Source organism: Phocoena phocoena, chromosome 2 (genome assembly GCF_963924675.1).
Source record: "Phocoena phocoena chromosome 2, mPhoPho1.1, whole genome shotgun sequence".
Taxonomy (NCBI): domain Eukaryota; kingdom Metazoa; phylum Chordata; class Mammalia; order Artiodactyla; family Phocoenidae; genus Phocoena; species Phocoena phocoena.
The window spans coordinates 164,354,512-164,378,259 of NC_089220.1; the positions used below are offsets into that span (position 1 = coordinate 164,354,512).

Consider the following 23,748-nt stretch of genomic DNA (forward strand, 5'->3'; position numbering starts at 1 on the left):
TGTGCCATGGCCGCTGAGCCTGCGCGTCCGGAGCCTGTGCTCCGCAACGGGAGAGGCCACAACAGTGAGAGGCCCGCATACCGCAAAAAAAAAAAAAAAAAAAAAAAAAAAAGACCAAAAAAAAAAAAAAAAAAATTCCTAGAATAAGTAAATCCAAAAAGGTGCAGGATACAATATCTACATACAAAATCCAACTGAATTTCTTTACTTAAAGTAAACATTTGGAGACTGAAATTAAAAACCCAATACCATTTAATCACTCAAAATAAAAAAAAAGAAACAGATGTAAATCTAAGAAGATACATACATGATTTGTAAGCTAAAAATTACAAAACACTAAAGAAATTAATGAAGATATAAATAAACGAAGAGATATATTCAATATAGTAAATAGGTCAATTCTCCCCAAATTGATATACAAGTTTAACGTAATTCGTATCAAAATTCCAGCAAGATTTTCTTTTTTTTTTTTGCGGTACGCGGGCCTCTCACTGTTGTGGCCTCTCTCGTTGCGGAGCACAGGCTCCGGATGCGCAGGCTCAGCGGCCATGGCTCACGGGACTAGCCGCTCCGCAGCATGTGGGATCTTCCCGGACCAGAGCACGAACCCGCGTCCCCTGCATCGGCAGGCGGACTCTTAACCACGGCGCCACCAGGGAAGCCCCAAGATTTTTTTTTTTGTAGATACACACAAGATTACCCTAAAATTTACATGGAAAGGCAAAGGAACTAGAATAACTAAAACATTTTGAAAAAGGAGAAGAAAGTGGGAAGAATCACTCTACCTAATTTTGAGATTATTGTAGAGCTGCAATAATCAAGATTTCATATTTGTAAACCACATATTTAAAAGAGGAATCATATCTAGAACATATATATGAAGGATTCTTAAAACTCAATAGTAAAAAAAGAAAAAAAAAAAAAAATCCGATTAGAAAACAAGCCAAAGGCATGAAGAAAGATTTTACTGAAGACAATATACACGTGGCAAATAAGCACGTGAAAAGATGTTTCAACATCCCTATCCATTAGGAAAATGCAAGTTAAGACCATGGTGAGATATCTCTACACACCTATCAAAATAGCTAAAATAAAAAATAGTGAGAATATCAAATTCTGGTGAGGCTTCAAAGAGACTAAATCTCTCATACAATGCTGGTAGGAGTATAACATGGTACGGGAACTCTGGAAAATAGTTTGGCAATTTCTTAAAACTCTAAACATAAACTTATCATATGACCCAGCAATTGCACTTCTGGGTTCACACAAAAATTTACATATGACTGTTCATAGCAGCCTTATTTGTAACGGTCAAAAACCATAAACCACCAAAATGCCCTACAATAGGTGAATGGTTAAACAAACGGTGGTACATCCATACTATGGAATATTATTCATTAATAAAAGGAAATGAATTACTGACACATGGAACAACTTGGATAAATCCCAAAGGCAATACAATGAGTGAAAAAAGCCAGTCTCAAAAGGTCACACACTGTATGGTTCTCGAATTCACATTCTCTAAATCATACAGTCAAAATTACAATGTTAGACAGATGAAAAATAGATTAGTAATTGCCAGGTGTTAGGGACAATGGGGGGATGGGAGAAGGTGATGGTTGTGATGATAAAGCAGTAGTGGATAATTGGGGTGGTGGCTACATTAATATAAGCATGTGATAAAATGGCAGAGAACTATACATACATTTTCTATCAATGTCAGTTCCTAGTTTTGATATTATACTATACTTATATAAGATAACCAATGGGGGAAACTGAGAGGAGGGTACATGGGACCTCTCTGTACTATCTTTGCAACCTATGAATCTATAATTATTTCAAAGTAAAAAGTTAAATAGAAAAGCAACAGTTCACGGGAGTTCCCTGGTGGTCTAGTGGTTAGTATTTGGCGCTTTCACTGCTGTGACCCGGGTTCAATCCCTGGTCAGGGAACTGAGACCCTACAAGCTGCAGGGCCCAGCCAAAATTAAAAAAAAAAAAAAAATTAAAACAAAAATAGCAACAGTTAGGCAAACGGTGCTGGGAAAGCTAGATACCATGTGAAAATAAAGAAGTTGGACCCTTACCCAACACCATATATAAAAACGAACTCAAAATGGATCAATTACCTAAGTCTAAGAACTAAAACTCTAAAGGTCTTCCAAGAAAATATAGGGCAAAAGCTTCAAGACACTGGATTTGGCAATGATTTCTTTGATATGACACCAAAGGCACAGGCAATGAAAGAAAAAATAGACAAATCAGACTTCATTAAAATGAAAAAATTTTGTGCATCAAAAGAGAATATCAACAGAGTAAAAAGGCAACCCATATAATAGGAGAAAATATTTGCAAATCATGTATCTGATAAGGAATAATATACAGAATATATAGAAAACTTCTAAAACTCAACAACAAACAATCTGATTCAAAATTGGGTACAGGGCTTGAATAGTAATTTCTCCAAAGAAACACGCAATAGGATGGCTATAGGAAACACACACACACACAAAATCCCCAGAAAATAAAAAGCATTGGCAAGGATATGGAGAAATTGGAACTCTGTGCACTGTTGGTGAGAATGTAAAATGGTACAGTGCTATGGAAAACAGTATGGAGGTTCCTAAAAAAAAGTAAAAATAGAATTATCATATGATCCAGCAATTCCACTTCTGGATATATATCCAGAAGAGCTGAAACCAGGGACTCAAAGAGATATCTGTACACCCAAGTTCACAGTAGTAGTATGCACAACAGCTAAAAAGTGGAAGCAACCCAAGTGTTCATTGACAGATGAATGGACAAACAAAATGTGGTATATACATACAATGGAATATTATTCAGCCTTAAAAAGGAAGGAAATTCTGACATATGCCACAACATGGATGAATCTTGAGGACATTATGCAAAGTGAAATAAGCCAATCACAAAAAGATAAATACTGTATGATTAGACTTATGTGAGATACTTAGAGTAGTTGAAATCACAGAACAGTGGTTGCCACAGGGTGGGTGGAGGTGAGAATGGGGAGTTATTATTTAACGGGTACAGTTTCAGTTTTGCAAGATGAAAAGAGCTATGGGAGATGGAGGGGGGTAATGGTTGTACATTATGAATATATTTAATACCACTGAACTCTGCTGTACTTAGAAATGGTTAAGATGGTAAATTTTGTTATGTATATTTTACCACAATGAAAATTATTGAGGGGATAAAGCAATACACTGGTTTTATTGTAACAATCATATATTTTAAAAAAAGGAAAAAAATCCTAATATTAGATGAATTGTGACTTGGAATAAAATTTTCACTGTCAGTCTCATACATGGAATCAAAAAGATCATACCTCATTATATATGGAAATGAAGATGATTTACTCTGTGTTGATGACTCAAAAAGTAGTTTTACTGATGACAAGAATCCTCTTGTCAAAAATGTTACTGAAGAGTTTAAATAAATTGCTTTAAGAAGTATGAAGTAGAAAAGAGCAATACGGTATTTCTAAATTCATTAATTCATTCAATTAATAGTTACTGAGGAGTTACCACATGCCTGGCATTATTCTAGGTGCTGGGTTTTTGACTATAAACAAGAGAGACGAAAATGCCTGCCTGCATGGATCTTATAAAGTGATGTATCATTTTATATACAGTTACATTAAATAGGTACTCATTTCCAGATTAGTAAGTAAAATTTTAGTTGAAATTTGACCAGTTAATCTATAGCCATAATTGTTTATATATTAAATTGAATAAAGGCTTTTTTGAATCATTTCAGTGAGAAAGCTGAGATTGCATTATATTTAAGCATCACAGCATTGATTATGAAATATCGAGGCAACTGTAATTTGTATTTGAGCTATATGATTTTAAAAATTCACATTCCATTGTTATTAGAACAAAGTACGTAGGAAATAATACTATTTTAAAGATATTCTTTGCCTACATATAAACTCTTGGGGCTAGGGTTCCTATCAGGTTTTACTATATAATAAGTTAAGGTACAGAGTTTCTATTTGGTCATGTTTCCAAATGTACTGGAGCTACTGATGTGTCGTATGCCTTTTCATAAATTATCTCAGAGAGTAATCTCCCATCCATGAGCACCCTATATTACCAAAGGAAAAATGTTCGAACCCATTGGGATTACATCTGCCCTACCTCCTTTGACCTCCTTCTCCATCAACCCCTGAATTAGCTTACAAATCAGCACTAGCAACTCCTTTCCTCATGAACCTAAGTTTTCTAGAAAACCAGTCTTCCATTACCTTAGGGAAGGTGAATGTTTTCCCATCCTGCCACCCTAAAGAGATATATTCTGTCTACCATGTTCTTACTGTCCCCTTGGCACCCCTACTTAGGCCATCACTGGGGCATGGAGTGGGGACCACGCAACAAGAAGAAAAATATAATGTCTGGAATGATTATCTCTGTAGACAAAAAAGAAGTACTTGACAGTAGGGTTTTGATTATTTGATTTTGCTTTTGTTCTTAACTCATATAAAGTACACAGTAAAAAAGGGAAATATTGCGTTTTCCTTCTACCCTTCCTCCCCTCTTTTCTCTATTCAAATTTTAACCTTGACAATCAATTTCTTCATAAAATAACTCATTTTTTTCCATTCACAATATGGGCTGTTTCATTATAGTACTTAGAACTCACATCTATTGACTTAGATTAAAACTCATACAATTAGAGAATGTATAAAAATATTATTAACACTGAATAAGTCTTATATTTATAAATATTCAACTTGGGTTTAAACCTAAAACATAAAATTGATTAAAAGTTTATAATAAAGAAAGAAATGCTCAAAAGTTTCCAAATAAATCATCACATTTTTTTCCATAAAGACTTCCCAGAATGATATTTATTTTTAAGAAATTACCCTTTTTCAGATTTCCCCCCTAAAATACCATGTCAGTAAGTAACACCACCACACCCTACTCAGTGTAGTTCTAGTGTAGCTCTTAGAGGACTCTGCACAATCTCAGCAGTAAAGCAAATAGACTTGAGGGCAGATTAGCAATTAGGTCATGAAAAACAGGAAGCAGAAGATAGCTATTGCTAATCTGCATGAGATGAATTTACTCAATTAAGCAGATGGAAATGTTATTATGAACTCAGTATTCCAATGATGGTCTTTAAAATTAAGAAGGATGGGGGCAAATGAAATGCACACTGGGGGATTTGGGGCCTTTATGTATTAGTTCTAAAGTATACAATGTAGAACACTGTAATGAAGTTAACAAAATTAATTAAAAGATTCTTTGCATGTAACCATTAGAGACTACATTTAAAAATACATGACAGCTTTTGACGTTATTAAGAGTAATGTGACTGTTCTTTAACATTCTTAATGTTGATACCATCACCTTTTCTAAATATACTACTGATATCAAAACACGAGCGACAGAAGTCTTATTACTCAGAGCCTAGGATGAGTATTGTTTTTAATAAAGTTTCTGGCATTTAATTTCCTCATTTTCAGTTTCAAGAAACCATAAGCTAGTAATGAATTTTCCAGCTTTTTAGAAGACTATCACACATTTTTGCTGGCATACAGAGTTTTCAGATATTTACCTATTTTAAAATTAATGTTTCTTTACACAGTATTTTTATTAAATAATAACAAATTATTATAACAAATATCATATGATACCACTTATATGTGGAATCTAAAGAAAATGATACAAATGAACCTACTTACAAAACAGAAAGAGACTCCCAGACATAGAAAAGCTTACAGTTAGTGGGGGGAAAGAGAGAGAGGGATAAATTTGGTCTTTGAGATGAACAGATATACACCTCTATATATAAAATAGATAAACAACAAGGACCTACTGTATAGCACAAGGAACTATATTAAATACCTTACAATAACCTGTAATGGAAAAGAATCTTAAAAAGAATAGACATATATGTATATGTGTAGCTGAATAACTTTGCTGTATAACTGAAACACTGTAAATCAACTCTACTTCAATTTAAAAATAAAAATAAAAAAATTTTTTTTAAAAGAGCATTATCAAATCTGCTTGAGAATTATTATCAAATTCTTAGGCAGAACAAAAGTCTCTGAACAATTCTGGAAAAACAGTCATGAAAACATGACTATGAAAGCAATGAAATTAGTGTATTCACACTGCCTCTACAGGTAAATTGTGGTTTAGTTTGATATTTTTCTCTTTTCTTGTAAATGTCATTTCCCCCCCTCCTTTTTTTTTTTTTTTTTTTTTTGCAGTACGCGGGCCTCTCACTGTTGTGGCTTCTCCCGTTGCGGAGCACAGGCTCCGGACGCGCAGGCTCAGCGGCCATGGCTCACGGGCCCAGCCGCTCCGCGGCATGTGGAATCTTCCAGGACCAGGACACGAACCCGTGTCCCCTGCATCGGCAGGCAGACTCTCAATCACTGTGCCAGCAGGGAAGCCCCTTCCCCCTGCTCCTTTTGACTAGTCTTAAAAGGCTTAGAAAATTTTTATGTAACAGTTTTACTTAAAAGTAACAATTATATAAAAATTACATTTAAAATTTCATTTATTCATTGATTTATTCAATTTAATTAAAACTATTTCAACAATTGCTCTAACATCAACTTCTGTTTCAATCTTTGGTTTAATATAACAATAATAATCATTTGTCCACCCTTACTCTGCAAAACACACATCAGTCAACCTTAATACGTAATTCTCTAACATCCTAAACTTTCCCTTCTTAAACAGAAGTCTGCTTTAAACAATGATATAGTTTATCTGAATATTATTTTGTGTAACTGTTGAAACTTTATTTTTTATTGGAGTATTGATTTAAAATGCTGCGTTAGTTTCTGCTGTACAGCAAAGTGAATCAGCTATACATATACATATATCCACTCTTTTTTAGATTCTTTTCCCATATAGGTCACTACAGAGTACTGAGAAGAGTTCCCTGTGCTAAACAGTAGGTCCTTATTATCTGTTTTATATAGAGCAGTGTGTATATGTCAATCCCAATCTCCCAATTTATCCCTCCCCACCCCTTTCCCTCCAGTAACCGTAAGTTTGTTTTCTTCTTCACTAATATTAACACTCATTAATATTCATGGGATTATATTAATTCATATATTTAGTCATTCATCCATTTATTAAACATTTACTCTGTGCCAGGACACTACATTCAATGCTGCAGACACAAAGATGAAAAAGAAAGTCCCTGTTCTAAAGCTGCCCAGACACCTGAAGGTTGTATAAGGCAAAAAATGGTCCCCTAACCATGACCATGTTCTAATCCCCAGAACCTGGGAATATTTTACCTTACATGGCAAAAGAGACTTTGTAGATATGATTAAGCTTGAGATAGGAGACTATCTTGAATTATCCAAGTTGGCCCAATCTAATCACAAGTCCTTAAAAGCAGAGAACTTTTCCCAGTTATGATCAGCCAGAGATGTGACAACAGAAGAGTCAGAGAGATGAAACATTGCTGGATCTGAAGAAAGAGGAAGGGGGCCAAGATCCAAGGAGTGTGGAAGGCCTCTAGAAGCTGGAAAAGGAATGCAGCCTTGCTTGATAACCTTGATTTTAGCCCAGCAAGACTCATGTCAGACTCTGAGCCATAAAACTATAAGATAATACATTTGTGTTTAAGCCACTAAATTTGTGGCCATTTGTTAGCGCAAAAATAGAAAACTAATACTGGGATCATCTAGTCCAACATGTTTTTCTGACAGATAAGGAAAGTAAAACCCTCAAGGTCACACATTTAGGTAGTAGCAGTGTACTCTTTGGGTTTGGAGAGAACATAATTCTCCTCTATTCTCAAACCACGGTCAGTGTCAGGGTAAAGACAGAAAGCTAGACTTTCAGTATATGAAGGGAAATGGCCATCACCATTTTTCTATATATACTGAAAATGTGAACTGAATGTGTGGTATACTAATACCACAGTTGCTCTTTTCCAGTTTGATTTGGCTAAATGACTTCTATGAGCTGCAGAAAAGCTTTTACTGTATGCCCTTAAAAGCACACAAGCTGTTTTCCAAACTACACATGCTGTGTATTTATATACATTTATAGGCGTGAAGTGACCAGGTATTAAGGGTGTTTACACTGTCTTTTGTGCCCAGATTGGTACCATGCACAGCATTCAGAAATGAAGTCTGAACCAAAAACAGTCATATTGGAATTTAAAAAAAAATAGACTTCACCTCCATGAATTCAGTCAACAACTACCTACTGAGAACCTACGATGTGCCAGGGACTCTTTAAGGTCCTTGGATAGTCATAACAGTGAACAGAACAGATAAAGTCCTTACCCTCATGAAGCTTACATTCTACTGGGGGGAGACCAGAGTAAACAAAATGAATATATAAATTAAAGTTAAGTAGCGTTAAACGCTCTGGATAAAGATAAAGCAACGTAAAGGGACAGAACGTATATGTGTGGGAAAGATGTAGATATACAAACTTCGACAAAAAGACCAGGGCTGGTAAAATGTCTTCTTTAATAGTATGTTCAACTTTTCCTAAAATCAGCAAGAGCTGTCTTTAGTGTTCAATGGAAGATTTCAACATACTGACACTTTAGCCAAGGTTTTTCATGTTATATAACAATAATACAAATGAAACAAAGGCTTTCAAAACAAAAAACATTGACCTTTTCAGGCTTCCTGTTTACTACTGTAATACAGCAAGTTGGGGATCAACTGGATAGACTCAGCACTAAATATCAATGACAACTGCAGCACTGGAGTATTTAAGGACTTTCTGGATTTTGGATGCCTCTCAGATTAAAGGAACTATATGACCCCATGTTAATTTTACCCCTCCTGATATTGAGCTGTGGGTGGTTCAGAAATTACTAATATAGTATTTTCCACATATAGTATATTAAGTACAAGTAACTCCATTTACAGAGTAGCAAAGAAAGCACAGAAAATTTAATTACTGTTGAATTTAAGGGAAAATCCAAATTTAAATAATCAGTTTTATATAATATAGTTAATACAGTAAGAAAATGTTTAAAACTCACTTTGAAGTGTTTCAAGTTCAGCTCTAGTCAATGCATCTTCCTTTTCCTTCAATCTTGTTTCTTTATATTTAGCATAAAACTGCCCAGCATCCTGAAAAAAGAAGTAACAAATAAATTAACATAAAAGTCAGTTTGCTTTGATGGTATTTTCCACATAACTTCAATTTAAAGCAGTATATTCAGGGACGCAGGTTCAATGCCTGGCTGGGGAACTAAGATCCCACGTGCTGCAGGGCAACTAAGCCTGCGCACCACAACTACTAAGCTTGCACACCTCAACGAGAGAGCCCACATGCCACAAACTACAGAGCCCATGCTCCCTGGAGCCCGTGCACCACAACTAGAGAAGAGAAAATCTGCACGCCACAACTAGAGAGAAACCTGCGTGCTGCAAGGAAGCCATAATGGAAGATCCTGTATGCTGCAACTAAGACCCGATGCAGCCAAAAAAAATAAGGAAAATAAATAAATAAAAATAAATATTAACAGAACTATTTAAAGCAGTATATTCATTTAATAAGTAGTCTTCCTCTGTATTTATGCTTTCAAATTTTATGATGAACAGAAGAAACTGAATAAGCAGTTCTCTACGATTTCTCTACCTTAGAGAACTAATGAAAGCCAGAAACTACATGAGTATAAATATGTTTAAGTAAAGCCTTTACTCTCAGATACGAAAGGGATGTATCCCTCTTCCTGTTTTCTTCCATTGTATATTTTCTCAGTATTATGCATGGACAGAGAGCAGAAAAACACACTTGCTGAACTGAATTATTTGATAGCATAGTAAATTATACTATTGTGACTAACAAAGTACTAACACTATTTTCATATTAGTCCCTTAACTCCAAAAGATTTTCAAAATTACTATATGTAAATCTGATTGTGAAACTTCTATGACCATGTAGATACAAGTGAAAGTTGTCACTCCACTGAGAGTTGAGGACTGAGGACAAACACTGTACACAAATACTAAGGTGTCAAGATACAGTGGCTAAAGTCTCAAGGAGTGGCAAATAGGATAGGTAAGATTTTAGCAGAGTACCGAAAAAAGACCAGGCCTTTAATCACAGACATGGAGACAAACAAGTTGGTGCTCTAGGCATATGAAGATCCTGACAGTGAAAAAAGCAAAAACAGATAATCTTCCACCACCCCTTGACTCAAACCCCATCTGTTCTATAGCAATACTACTTGTAGCTGCCAGGCTACACTGTGCTATGCTTCCATGTCTTTCTGTATGCTTTGCATTCTAGCTAGAACATTTTGCTCCCCTACCATTATTCTGAAGAACTCCTACTCATCCTTGAAAACCCTATTCAAGCATCACCTCTTTTGCAAGTCTTTCTGACCTTCCCTGGAAGAGTAATTCTCTCCTGTATACTGCTTCTGTATTTAAACCCATTTCTATGGTTGCTTGTATCATGCTGTATTCTCTTCCAGAAAATGAGAAATCTGAGACAGGGTTACTTGTATGCTCAGAGCACAGTATCTAGCATCAAACAGGCACTCAATAAGCATTCTTTGAACTGAGCTGGACTGAAATATATGAGAAACCTAGTAAAGAAAGAAGTAAAAGGGCTTGATGACTGACTGGTGTGGAATAAGAAAAAGATATCAAGGATAACTCTAGAGTAACATTCCCAGACTGTATGACTCCTAGAGAATATAAATCATAGAACTGTCTGAGAGGATTTTATTTCTGCAGGAAATGAAGGAACAAAATCAATCCTTGGCTCTACCTCAATTCAGATGTAAATGCATGAACACCTACCCTAGAATGGGATTATCTCTTTTCAGCTATGACTGTTCAAATTTAAGCTTTCTCCTGGGGTCTATGTTTCTTGGGGTTATAACAGAACTCTTTTACTTGATAATTAATTAGGGAAATGACAGGGCACTTCTAAAATCACTGAATCAATATAATAAAGATATACCTCTTATTCCTTCCATTCCCACTTTTAGGTTCCTACCTCACTTCTTCTAGAAGGATTTCTTTTTTTTTTTTTTTGTGGTATGCGGGCCTCTCACTGTGTGGCCTCTCCTGTTGCGGAGCACAGGCTCCGGATGCGCAGGCTCAGTGGCCATGGCTCACAAGCCTAGCCGTTCCGCAGCATGTGGGATCATCCTGGACCAGGGCACGAACCGTGTCCCCTGCATCAGCAGGCGGATTCTCAACCACTGCGCCACCAGGGAAGCCCATAGAAGGATTTCTACAAGCCCTGGGCCAGCTAAATAATGGCATAATTTGAAGGGCACAGAGGTCATACATCTGACTTATCCTCCCATGCCCATATTTACTTTATTTTTTTACTTATTATTTTCTTAGTTGCGGCATGTGGGATCTTTAGTTGCAGCATGCAAACTCTTAGTTGAGGCATGCGGGATCTAGTCTCCTGACCAGGGACCGAACCAGGGCCCCTTACATTGGGAGCGCAGAGTCTTAGCCACTGGACCACCAAGGAAGTCCCCATATTTACTTTATTTTGTTTTTTCTCTTTTTTCTTAACATTTTTATTGGAGCATAATTGCTTTACAATGGTGTGTTAGTTTCTGCTTTATATCCCTATATCTCTTCCCTCTTGCATCTCCCTCCCTTCCGCGCTCCTTATCCCACCCTTCTAGCTGGTCACAAAGCACTTAGCTGATCTCCCTATGCTATGCTACTGCTTCTCACTAGCTATCTATTTTACATTTGGTAGTGTATATATGTCCCTATATACACTTACCCATCCCCCTCCCCGTGTCCTCAAGTCCATTCTCTAGTAGGTCTGCGTCTTTATTCCCGCCTTGCCCCTAGGTTCTTCATGACCATTTTTTTTTTTTAAGATTCCATATATATGTGTTAGCATATGGTATTTGTTTTTCTCTTTCTGACTTACTTCACTCTGTATGACAGACTCTAGGTCCATCCACCTCACTACAAATAACTCAATTTTGTTTCTTTTTATGGCTGAGTAATATTCCATTGTATATATGTGCCACATCTTCTTTATCCATTCATGTCGATGGACACTTGGGTTGCTTCCATGTCCTGGCTATTGTAAATAAAGCTGCAATGAACATTGTGGTACATGACTCTTTTTGAGTTATGGTTTTCTCAGGGTATATGCCCAGTAGTGGGATTGCTGGGTCATATGGTAGTTCTATTTGTAGTTTTTTAAGGAACCTCCATACTGTTCTCCACAGTGGCTGTATCAATTTACATTCCCACCAACAGTGCAAAAGGGTTCCCTTTTCTCCACACTCTCTCCAGCATTTATTGTTTGTAGATGTTTTGATGATGGCCATTCTGACCAGTGTGAGGTGATATCTCATTGTAGTTTTCATTTGCATTTCTCTAATGATTAATGATGTTAAGCATTCTTTCATGTGTTTGTTGGCAATCTGTATATCTTCTTTGGAGAAATGTCTATTTAGGTCTTCTGCCCATTTTTGGACTGGGCTGTTTGTTTTTTTGATATTGAGCTGCATGAGCTGCTTGTAAATTTTGGAGATTAATCCTTTGTCAGTTGCTTCATTTGCAAAATTTTCTCCCATTTTGAGGGTTGTCTTTTCTTCCTGTTTATGGTTTCCTTTGCTGTGCAAAAGCTTTGACGTTTCATTAGGTCCCATTTGTTTATTTTTGGCTTTATTTCCATTTCTCTAAGAGCTGGGTCAAAAAGGATCTTGCTGTAATTTATGTCATAAAGTGTTCTGCCTATGTTTTCCTCTAAGAGTTTGACAGTGTCTGGCCTTACATTTAGGTCTTTAATCCATTTTGAGTTGATTTTTGTGTATGGTGCTAGTGAGTGTTCTAATTTCATACTTTTACATGTAGCTGTCCAGTTTTCCCAGCACCACTTACTGAAGAGGCTGTCTTTTCTCCATTGTATATTCTTGCCTCCTTTATCAAAGATAAGGTGACCATATGTGCGTGGGTTTATCTCTGGGCTTTCTATCCTGTTCCATTGATCTATATTTCTGTTTTTGTGCCAGTACCATACTGTCTTGATTACTGTAGCTTTGTAGTATAGTGTGAAGTCTGGAAGCCTGATTCCTCCATATCTATTCTTCTTTCTCAAGTTTGCTTTGGCTATTTGGGGTCTTCTGTGTTTCCATACAAATTGTAAATCTTTGTTCTAGTTCTGTGAAAAATGCCAGTGGTAGTTTGATAGGGATTGCATTGAATCTGTAGATTGCTTTGGGTAGTACAGTTATTTTCACAATGTTGACTCTTCCAATCCAAGAACATGGCATATCTCTCCATCTATTCGTATCATCTTTAATTTCTTTCATCAGTGTCTTATAGTTTTCTGCATACAGGTCTTTTGTCTCCTTAGGTAAGTTTATTCCTAGGTATTTCATTCTTTTGTTGCAATGGTAAATCAGAGTGTTTTCTTAATTTCATTTTCAGATTTTTCATCATCAGTGTATAGGAATGTGAGAGATTTCTGTGCATTAATTTTGTATCCTGCTACTTTACCAAATTCATTGATTAGCTCTAGTAGTTTTCTGGTAGCATCTTTAGGATTCTCTATGTATAGTATCATGTCATCTGCAAACAGTGACAGCTTTACTTCTTTTCCGATTTGGATTCCTTTTATTTCTTTTTCTTCTCTGATTGCTGTGGCTAATAATAGTGGTGAGAGTGCACAACTTTGTCTTGTTCCTGATCTTGGAGGAAACCGTTTCGGTGTTTCACCATTGAGAACGATGTTGACTGTGGGTTTGTCATATATGGCCTTTATTATGTTGAGGAAAGCTCCCTCTATGCCTACTTTCTGGAGGGTTTTTATCATAAATTGGTGTTGAATTTTGTCGAAAGCTTTTTCTGCATCTATTGAGATGATCATATGGTTTTCCTCCTTCAATTTGTTAATATGGTGTATCACGTTGATTGATTTGCGTATATTGAAGAATCCTTGCATTCCTGGGATAAACCCCACTTGATCATGGTGTATGATCCTTTTAATGTGCTGCTGGATTCTGTTTGCTAGTATTCTGTTGAGGATTTTTGCATCCATGTTCATCAGTGATATTGGCATGTAGTTTTCTTTGTGACATCTTTGTCTGGTTTTGGTATCAGGGTGATGGTGGCCTCGTAGAATGAGTTTGGGAGTGTTCCTCCCTCTGCTATATTTAGGAAGAGTTTGAGAAGGATAGGTGTTAGCTCTTATCTAAATGTTTGACAGAATTCACCCATGAAGCCATCTGGTCCTGGGCTTTTGTTTTTTGGAAGATTTTTAATCACAGTTTCAATTTCAGTGCTTGTGATTGGTCTGTTCATATTTTCTATTTTTTCCTGGTTCAGTCACGGAAAGTTGTGCATTTCTAAGAATTTGTCCATTTCTTCCAGGTTGTCCATTTTATTGGCATATAGTTGCTTGTAATAATCTCTCATGATCCTTTGTATTTCTGCAGTGTCAGTTGTTACTTCTCCTTTTTCATTTCTAATTCTGTTGATTTGAGTCTTCTCCCTTTTTTTCTTGATGAGTCTGACTAATGGCTTCTCAATTTTGTTTACCTTCTCAAAGAACCAGCTTTTAGTTTTATTGATCTTTGCTATCATTTCCTTTTTTTCTTTTTCATTTATTTCTGATCTGATCTTTATGATTTCTTTCCTTCTGCTAACTTTGGGGGTTTTTTTGTTCTTCTTTCTCTAATTGCTTTAGGTGTAAAGTTAGGTTGTTTATTTGAGATGTGTCTTGTTTCTTAAGGTAGGACTGTATTGCTATAAACTTCCCTCTTAGAACTGCTTTTGCTGCATCCCATAGGTTTTGGGTCGTCATGTTTTCATTGTCATTTGTTTCTAGGTATTTTTTGACTTCCTCTTTGATTTCTTCAGTGATCTCTTGGTTACCCGTATTTACTTTAAACTTCAACAGAGTTTTGGTTAAGAATATATGGTCCCGGGCTTCCCTGGTGGCGCAGTGGTTGAGAGTCTACCTGCCGATGTGGGGGACACGGGTTCGTGCCCCGGTCCGGGAAGATCCCACATGCCGTGGAGCGGCTGGGCCCGTGAGCCATGGCCGCTGAGCCTGCGTGTCCGGAGCCTGTGCTCTGCAACGGGAGAGGCCACAACAGTGAGAGGCCCACGTACAGCAAAAAAAAAAAAAAAAAAAAAGAATATATGGTCCCTTAACACTCCCTGCACCCCCAAAATCTCAACCCTGGAAAAGTCTTATTTTATATTAAACCATATCAGTCATTCGTTCCTCAGTATGAATGAATGAATGGGCTTATTAGCTTCTTTCCAGAGAGTAATTGTTAGTAGCAGGGAAATGGTCAGGAAGGCATTGCCTCCTTAGGGAAGTAGGAAGTGTTGCACCATGTAAGAAAAGAAGGCACAGATAAGTTATTTATGAGGTGTGAAAGATGATGAGTTGAAATCAAACACCATAGTATAATAGAATGAGATAGAATATAGTGATGAAGAGGGCAGATTTTAGAGTCAAGCTGCCTGGATTAAGATCTCGGCTTTGCCATCTCACTAGCCATGTGACATTCAGCATTACTTCACTTTCCCATGGGTGAATTTTCTCATCCATCACACGGGGATAATACAAGTACCTAACTCATAAGGCTGTTGGAAAGATTAAATGTGTTAATATATGGGAAACACTTAGAATAACATCTTGCACACAGTTAGGCCTTATATATGGTACCTATTTTTATTATTACTTCATCATTTTGCCAAGAACATTATTCTCCACCACAAAGACAGGGTGAGTTTTTCTGCTTCATAGTAAACCAAAACTCCTGCAGAATCCTGCATCTTCTCACTTACATGACTTCTCTTTACCTGAACCCTCTTCACCTCAGTGCAAAAACCTTTTGCTGGACAATCCCTTCCTAGTGGTTCTAACAAATCTGAACATTTCTCTGCTAATGTTTCTTCCTTCTGCTGCAGCACAGAATTCCACTAAAAATTCCTTTTGGAAATATGCATTAGATTCAAAACCACACTTATCTGAGGATTGCAATGCACCCAATCACCTTAACCTACTCCATCTAATTCCAAGAGTTTTAACACATTCCCTTGTCTCACTCACTGTTTGTTCTAGGCAAAGAATCCTATCTCCCTTTTGCCCCATTTCTAAGCATTTATTTAAATGTTCCTCATGCTTTTTCTTTCCTTCATATCTTATTTGTACTTGCAAATTATAATTACAATATGTCCACTCTAGGAAGCATTACTTCTTTAATAAACCTACGATTTATCAAATAATTCTACTGTACTCAACAAACTCTTTGTTCCAACCATCCTTCTGTAGAGTTTGGTGTCCCATACTTTAAGATGCACTGACAAACTGGAAGACTTTAAAAGGAAAGTGATCAAATGGTGAGGGGCCTTGAAACTATATACATATACATACACTCAGATTACTTTCTATTATAGGTTATTATACGATATTGAATATAGTTCCCTGTGCTATACAGTAAATCCTTGTTGCATATCTACTTTATGTATAGTAGTTTATATCTGTTAACCTCATACTCCTAATTTATCCCTCCCCTCCTCCCTTTCCCCTTTTGTAACCCTAAGTTTGTCTTCTGTGTCTGTGAATCTGGGCTTGAAACTGTATTTAAAAGGGAATGGAAATGAGAAGATTAGGGATAAGTTTTGATTTTGGATAAATACAAAAGAAGAGCTTGCTGATAATTATAATCACCTGAAAATGAAACAGACTGGCTTTGCAGGTAATATTCAAGAAAGACTAGGCCAGTGACAGGGGTGGGGGGTAGGGATTGGGGGTTGGGGTGTCATGTATTCAAAAGAGGTTGAATAAGAGCAGTTGTTTGCAACCTTCCCCCCCACCCCATTCTTCAAGAGAAGCTAATTCATGTGAATACCATTGTTAAGTAGGGAAAATAAACACAAAGTCTCATTTTGAGCCCAGAATAAGCCCCAGTTTACCTATACAGGAAAGGATAAATTTCTTGTGGATAAACTTCTCATCCATCTTTGGAGACACTGCCTGGCACATAACAGATGCTTAATAAGTATTTAATGAGTGAATGAATGCTTAATCAATCAGGGCTCTGGACTGCCTAGGTTTAGCTGCATAATACTGTATTAAAACTACAGAGTTTACACTGTTCCAAACATAGAGTTCTTATCTTCGAGGACCTTATAATCCTTATGGATGGAACATGAGGAAAAGCTTTTACTCTAGAATTAATTCTCTTAATACTTAAAATTTCTTGGAGGGCTCAAAGCTTGTCTGCATAGACACCAAGCAGAGGACTGATTTTACATTATAGAACTATGACTTAAAGAATTTATATGAGTGGTTCTTTATCTAATTGTAGAGCATGGGCTCCTGCACAAGAAGGTCTTTAAAAAGTAATATTTATTTATACTTATTTACTGAACCACTATTATATGTGTTGTACTTCGTTAGGATATATGGGGGTTATATGATAAGACAAGCAGTTGCCCTTAAAGCATATGTAAAAATATCTATGAATATCAACCAAAATAAGGAATATAAACTACATGAGAACAGGAATTTTGGTCTTTTTTAGAAAATTTTTTGTATTTCCAGAGCCTAAAAGAATACTTAGCACAGAGTAAGCACTCAGTAAATATTTGCTTTGTAAAGCAACCATACTGTGATAAAAACTAATTTAAAAAATAGAGTAAAAAAAATATTTGCTGAATGAATTATTGAAAGAGAGAGTGGTGCTCTCCGAACATTCTATTTGTTTCCCCACATTCCCTTATTCTCTTGAAATTAGGTGGGGTTATGGGACTAGTTCTGGATGGGCTGCAGTTAGAAATATCATGTGTCATTTCAAACCCAACATCAAAAAACTTGTGCAATCCTCCAGCTCTCTACTCTTGCCACAGGGAGCAAGGAAGCCACACGCTCCAGATGCGAACAGCTAGAAGATGGTGAAGATGTCATTATTCTGTGTCCCTAAATTAGAGCTGCTAGTTAGAGCAGAATGTCCCTTTTCCCACCAACCAATGATAGATAAGTGGCATACACTGGAAAAAAATTTTAAGTCACTGAAATTTCAGGATGATCTGCACCACAGTCTATCCTGATTAATACAAATAGTAAGTGCTACTAAGTTAGTACAGAGAATATACAATGGGAAATTTTCAGTTGGCCTGATCAAGAAAGGTTTCATAATGATGATGACAATTTAGCTAAGCCTTGAAGATGTAGTATTCCCAAGGTTAGTTAGCTACAAGATGGAAGTCATCCCTTATAAATCTTTCTTTTTAACTCTATCGACATAGTTTATCTAAGTGATAAAGATAACATGCTGAGCTGGCACTGCTCGTCATGTTTTGGTTTTCTTTTACTTCTCCATATGAACCTTAAAATATTAAACAATCCAAAAAAATCTTAGGAAAGAAAGGAATTTAGATTTGTACAAGCAGGGAAATAGTACCACCTGTCCTAATGGGAATAGGGAACATTTCTCTCTGACTGTGTGACAGCACAAATCTCTTGTGTGAAGCTTACATACAACCATCAACACAGGAGAATATCGTTAAGTGCACTTCTGAAAATCTGCCCATAAATTCAATTTCTCTCTATCAAATTTTGTTCTCCAACTGACTTATAATCTCAGAATTAGATATAATGTGTAATTACATATAATGTATAAAATTACAATGAAGAATACAGGAAAACTTTTAAATTTCATACTCTGAATAAGAGTAAATTTTCTTGTACAGAATGATAATAACGCTAAATTCACAAGAAGTAATAAAAATAAAGCAGAAATCAAGCTCAGCTTTCCTCTGCCTGAGTCAGTAGTATTCAGGCAGTATTGGGCTTTGGGAAGGCCCAAAGCAACTTTTTCCATTTGTGCTAGGAGACAGAAGACACCACAGAAGTCATCTATTCAGCCCCAACTCAATACAAGAATCCTTCTACAACTTTTATAACAATTACAGTCTGCCTCAATATTCATATAGAGAATGTAAGATCAGACAGCTTATTCACTCACCATAACATATCTAGCTTGTTATCCAGCTGTTGAAAAAATTTATTCTTTCTTGGCTTTTGTATTTCTTATATTTTAAATTTATTTTCGTCTGCTTTAAGTTTCATTTCTACCATTGACTAGTAGTGTCACTTTAGGCAAATCGTCTCACCAATCTGAGTCTTAAACTTATATTTCATCTACAAAATATGGAATTGATGAGACTATGCATCTCTAACATCCTACCTAACTAACATTTTGTGATTTTAAAATCTTTTCTACAAAACTCTATATTCTGCCTTTGGACCTCCGAATAATTGCATCTTATGGTCTCCTTTCAGAGGGTAGAAATGGAATCTTTGTTATGTTGTGAGGTCTTTCCGGTTTTCCTGTATCCCTTTGTCCTTCTGTAGCAGTAGAGTTTCAGCCTTATAAAAATTCAGACGAGTTTTTCCAACCTTTTTTATTTGTTTACGTATTCCCTATGTAAAGTATGTTTGTATGCAAAATTTTCCAAAAAGTTATGTGAGTACTGAAAGTAAGCTTCCTCCTCCCTTGGAAAATCTGTGTTTAACTCTGAGTAGAAGAGCAGGCAACTGAGCTTGCTACAAATGCCTCCTAGCCTTTTAGAAGCTTTTCTCCCTGCTAATTAGCTGTGAATGTTTTGTTTATTTGGTTTCTGTCCCAGCAAGCAGAAGCAAAGGGGCTAGAAATGAAGGGCCCTGACTGTAGAGAGGGTGACCTCCAGGCTTGTCCACAGTTGTAGTTTCCATGGAAGAAGCTTCTTGGGAGGGAGGATGCCTCCATTTATAAATAGTTGTATAAAGTACAGTATTCCGTTTATGCTCTTAGGCAAGCTTTATTTTAATTTTTTTAAGGTAAAAGTCATAGCACTACAGAAAAGATTATTTTCTCAGCCACTGCTCCTCAGCAACCTATAAATCCTGATAGGGTGGAGATATACATGCTGGAAATTTCCTACAGTAATTTCTAGTCTAACTGTGTTCATATTAGATCAGCTTGGTAGTGAGAAAAGATGGGACTGGGACTTAACAATGAGAAAAATTAACAACCTTAGGCAATGCACACCTAAAGGAGTTATACATTTTATAAATTACGTTACTGAGAAATGTAACATAGCAGGTAGAGAGAAATTTAAATGGTCAGTTCCCAGAAAATCAAACAAACTATCAAGCAAATAAATTCTGAATACTGAAGACCTTTTTCACCTCAGAAAATGTAGAGAACTATGAACTATGATTTAGGTTGGTAATCACTTGGGATATTTGGTACTTACTGATTTTGTATGAGAAATCGGTGGTGTTAATGACCTAAATGATCATGGGCCTAAATAAATGAAGCTCCAACACAAACAGGCACTGACAAAAATAAACTAAGTTATAAGAGTTAAAATGAAAATATGCACATAGCATTGGTTATATTTCATCAGTTGTTTGCTACCCTCATGGCTATGAATATATTTCAGAACATATATGGTCAATTAAAAAATATCCAAGGGCATTTTGGAGGTTAGAAAAATTTCTTAGGGTTATAGGCTGAATATAGTCAACACGGAAGACTGGATTAGTCAGATTCCAAGAGATTGTGTACTCCCTTCAAACTATCGTGAAAAAAGAAACACTGGTAAGATATGAAAGTGTCACTAGGGCTATACTTTTTTTTTTTTTTTAGGGCTATACTTTTAATGTTAAAATTAAAGTCTAGCCTCAAAGCACACTATGCCTCTCCTGACATAGGCCAAGTTCCTTGCTATATTCTAATTCACATTCCATGTCTTCGGTTGATCATTCCACCTACCGTTTTTGCTGTCTAAACACATTCTTCTCAAGTTTCCCAAGCTTCTCTGCACACGGTCATGCATTCTACTCCTCTCTAAAGTTCTCTCATCTCTCTATGGACACATCAATTTAAAAACACTCTCCACATTCTTCTTCTATGGTTTCTCATTTGACTTTTTTCTTCTCTGCCTATGAGGGTACATGAATGATATAGGGATATACATTTTGCTAAACAGCGTAATATCCATACATCTTTCCCTTCAATATTTTCCAATCTAGGAAATGTTTGTTATTAACTTAACATAAAATATTTTACACATATCAAGTATAATCATTTTCAGCTACTGGCCTCATCTAATCTACCAAATCTTATAATTCTTTCAATATATTTTTCAGAACAAAGGAAAGGAACAAAACCCAGTGCTGGAGGTAATAAAGACCTTCTCAAAAAGCAAGGGGAGCTATCAAAGAAATACTTCTATCTCTGCCCTACTTGATCACAGAACCACTTTGAGTATTTTCTGCCCGCTAGGTACTTTAACTTTCCCATTCCTAACAACGTATACATATCTTTGACAGACATATGCGATGGAAACACTCTACTGTCTCAATGTCCTTTAATAGATTTGTGAGATTTATCTATTAGAGTATAAATTCCTAAATGGCTATATTCAGAGTCTGGAGACCTGGGATATAGTCTTAGATGATAGCAATGGAATTTTCTTTTTTTTAAAAAGCAGTTGTACAATGTTTTCCTCAGGTTTCTTCCAGTCCTAACATATATGATTATATGGGAGTTACTGTATCTATCAAATTATTTTTGTACACAAACTAGTACACAGAGTGGGTACTTCACTGTCAAGTGTCTATTCATCTTTCAAGACTCAATTCAAGTGGCTCCTCTTTTCAGTTTTCCTTGGTTATCCTAAATAGAGACAATCTTACTTCTATGAACATCTACAGAAGTCATTGTTTATACTACATATATGAAGCTTACATACCATATTGTGTCCCAATTATTTTAATTCATGTGATATAACCTCTACCTGACTGTAAGGTCCAAGAAAGCATATTCATCTCTATAGCCTCTTGTTCTGATATTGTGTTTAATAAATTTTTATTGAACCTGCTAAACTTTTTCTAAAAATATAACCAGAAGAAGTTTTATACATCAAATAACTATGATATAACTATTCTCATCTGTAATTTTTTGGGGAGAGGGATAGAAAAGAATTTAGGTAAAATAAGTAGGCAACAAGGAATTTTCTTAGGGCTCTTAGATACTAAGTAATAAACAGTGAACTCAGGACCATAAGCTGAACCAGAACTGCCACTTTTTCAAATCTTTCTAGATAACCAACCATATATGCATGTGGAGTGTAATAAAGGAATGGGTATTTAGAGGAAGAGTGGGAGGAAAACAGTTGAAGATGAAGAGCTCTTGAAATGACAATGACAAAATTTGGGTACCAGTTCTGCTAGTGTGAGGCCATTTGCTGGAAGTCTCTGAATCTCCCACTTTTAGCTTGGATACTCCATCTTATCCAACAGCTGCCTGCTTACACAGAATATCTGCAGCTCAGTTTTAATGAACTTTCCATGAAATTCAAGGGATTCACACACGAAAGTAAAACTCCCTTAACTGATACCTATTTAACTAACTGTATGCTTATATGAGCTGGTTGTATTAGCTCTTAAACCTATTTGTGTCAGTGATACATGTTATTGTAATTATACAATTCAATTAAATATTATATTAAAAAGATGAAAACTGAGTAGAAAATGCCAGTTGTTTCTATGAAAACCAAGTGGATGCTTTGGAAAGCTCAATGAAAGAGCTGCTAAAAATGCTGTTAACTAGATGTAAATAAGCCGATGATGAAAGACTGAGCAACGGATATCATACAAATCTCTAAGGCTTACACAACTACATTGCTTCACAAGAGTATGGTTTAACCCTTCTTTAGAGAAATCAACTGGAAATCTGTCCTTAAAGAAACCAAGATGATAGGTATGGTTTACGCAAGAAAAAGGACTCCTACTTAAAAATAAAACAATGGCCCTGTATCACAAGAGTGGTGAAGAAAATGTTGAAGGTCATGTGTATCATTTTTTTTATATTGAGTAGGGCTCTTCTATCACCACTGTGCCAGTTACTAATACAGACTGCTTCGGGTAAAAAGGGCTTCCTCTAAATTTCATAAATAAATTTCATAAAAAATCTTATTTAAGAAGATCTCATAGAAGTGTCACATGAAAATTTCAGTGTTGTAGATAAGGCATATGTATTCATATTACACGATTTTATGAATGATAAATTAATACAAAGGTCAAAGCAGACAAAAAAAAGCAGACAATCTAATTTTAATAGCAACTATTCAGTCTTGCTTTGCTGATGCTTATGAAAGTAGAAGCTATATGTTTATCAATGTAAAATACTTTCACTATTACAGTTTGTATCAGAGTCTACTATATTACATTATTTTGTTAGTGAACATGAGAAAAACTTTAAACTTCAAACTGATTCAACAGTTTAAGAAAGTTTCTGAAGAGGCTAAAATGCTTTTATAAAATTCCTTATTTTTGTAAGCTTTCTACAAATTTGTGATAAGGCAAAACAATAACTTGTAAATCTAAGCTATCTTAATATATTGATTCTGTTTTTGCAAATTACTCCACGCTAATCAAGAAATATGTTAATTTTACCAACTAAACTTTGTTTCAAATGACTTAGATTAAAATTACAAAGAAGTGTTTCAGACTGACATTTTATGTGATATTTTATTTACACTGCCTCATGCCTACACTTTTAAATTCATCTACATTCTTGTTTGCCTACTGCACAGATTCTAAAGCCGGCAAAAAATAATCATTCTTTAAAAAATATAAGAAATCATGTCCTAAAATATTTTTCTGTCACATCTTCTAATATACCAGTATGATAAATATACTTTCCCCTCTCTCTTATTAACTCTTACATACATAGCATATGAGGATCGTGGATTTTTAT

The 23,748-nt window shown here is 35.9% G+C and overlaps 1 protein-coding gene across 1 annotated transcript in view; it reads right to left on the reverse strand.

Annotated features, from left to right (window-relative positions):
- DNAJC1 (DnaJ heat shock protein family (Hsp40) member C1) overlaps positions 1-23,748 on the reverse strand; it is a 203,900-nt gene that overhangs the window by 92,137 nt on the left and 88,015 nt on the right. Inside the window, exon 7 of the mRNA XM_065872021.1 lies at positions 9,010-9,100. Within this exon, the coding sequence (XP_065728093.1) occupies positions 9,010-9,100 (91 nt within the window). The remainder of the gene's footprint in view (positions 1-9,009; positions 9,101-23,748) is intronic.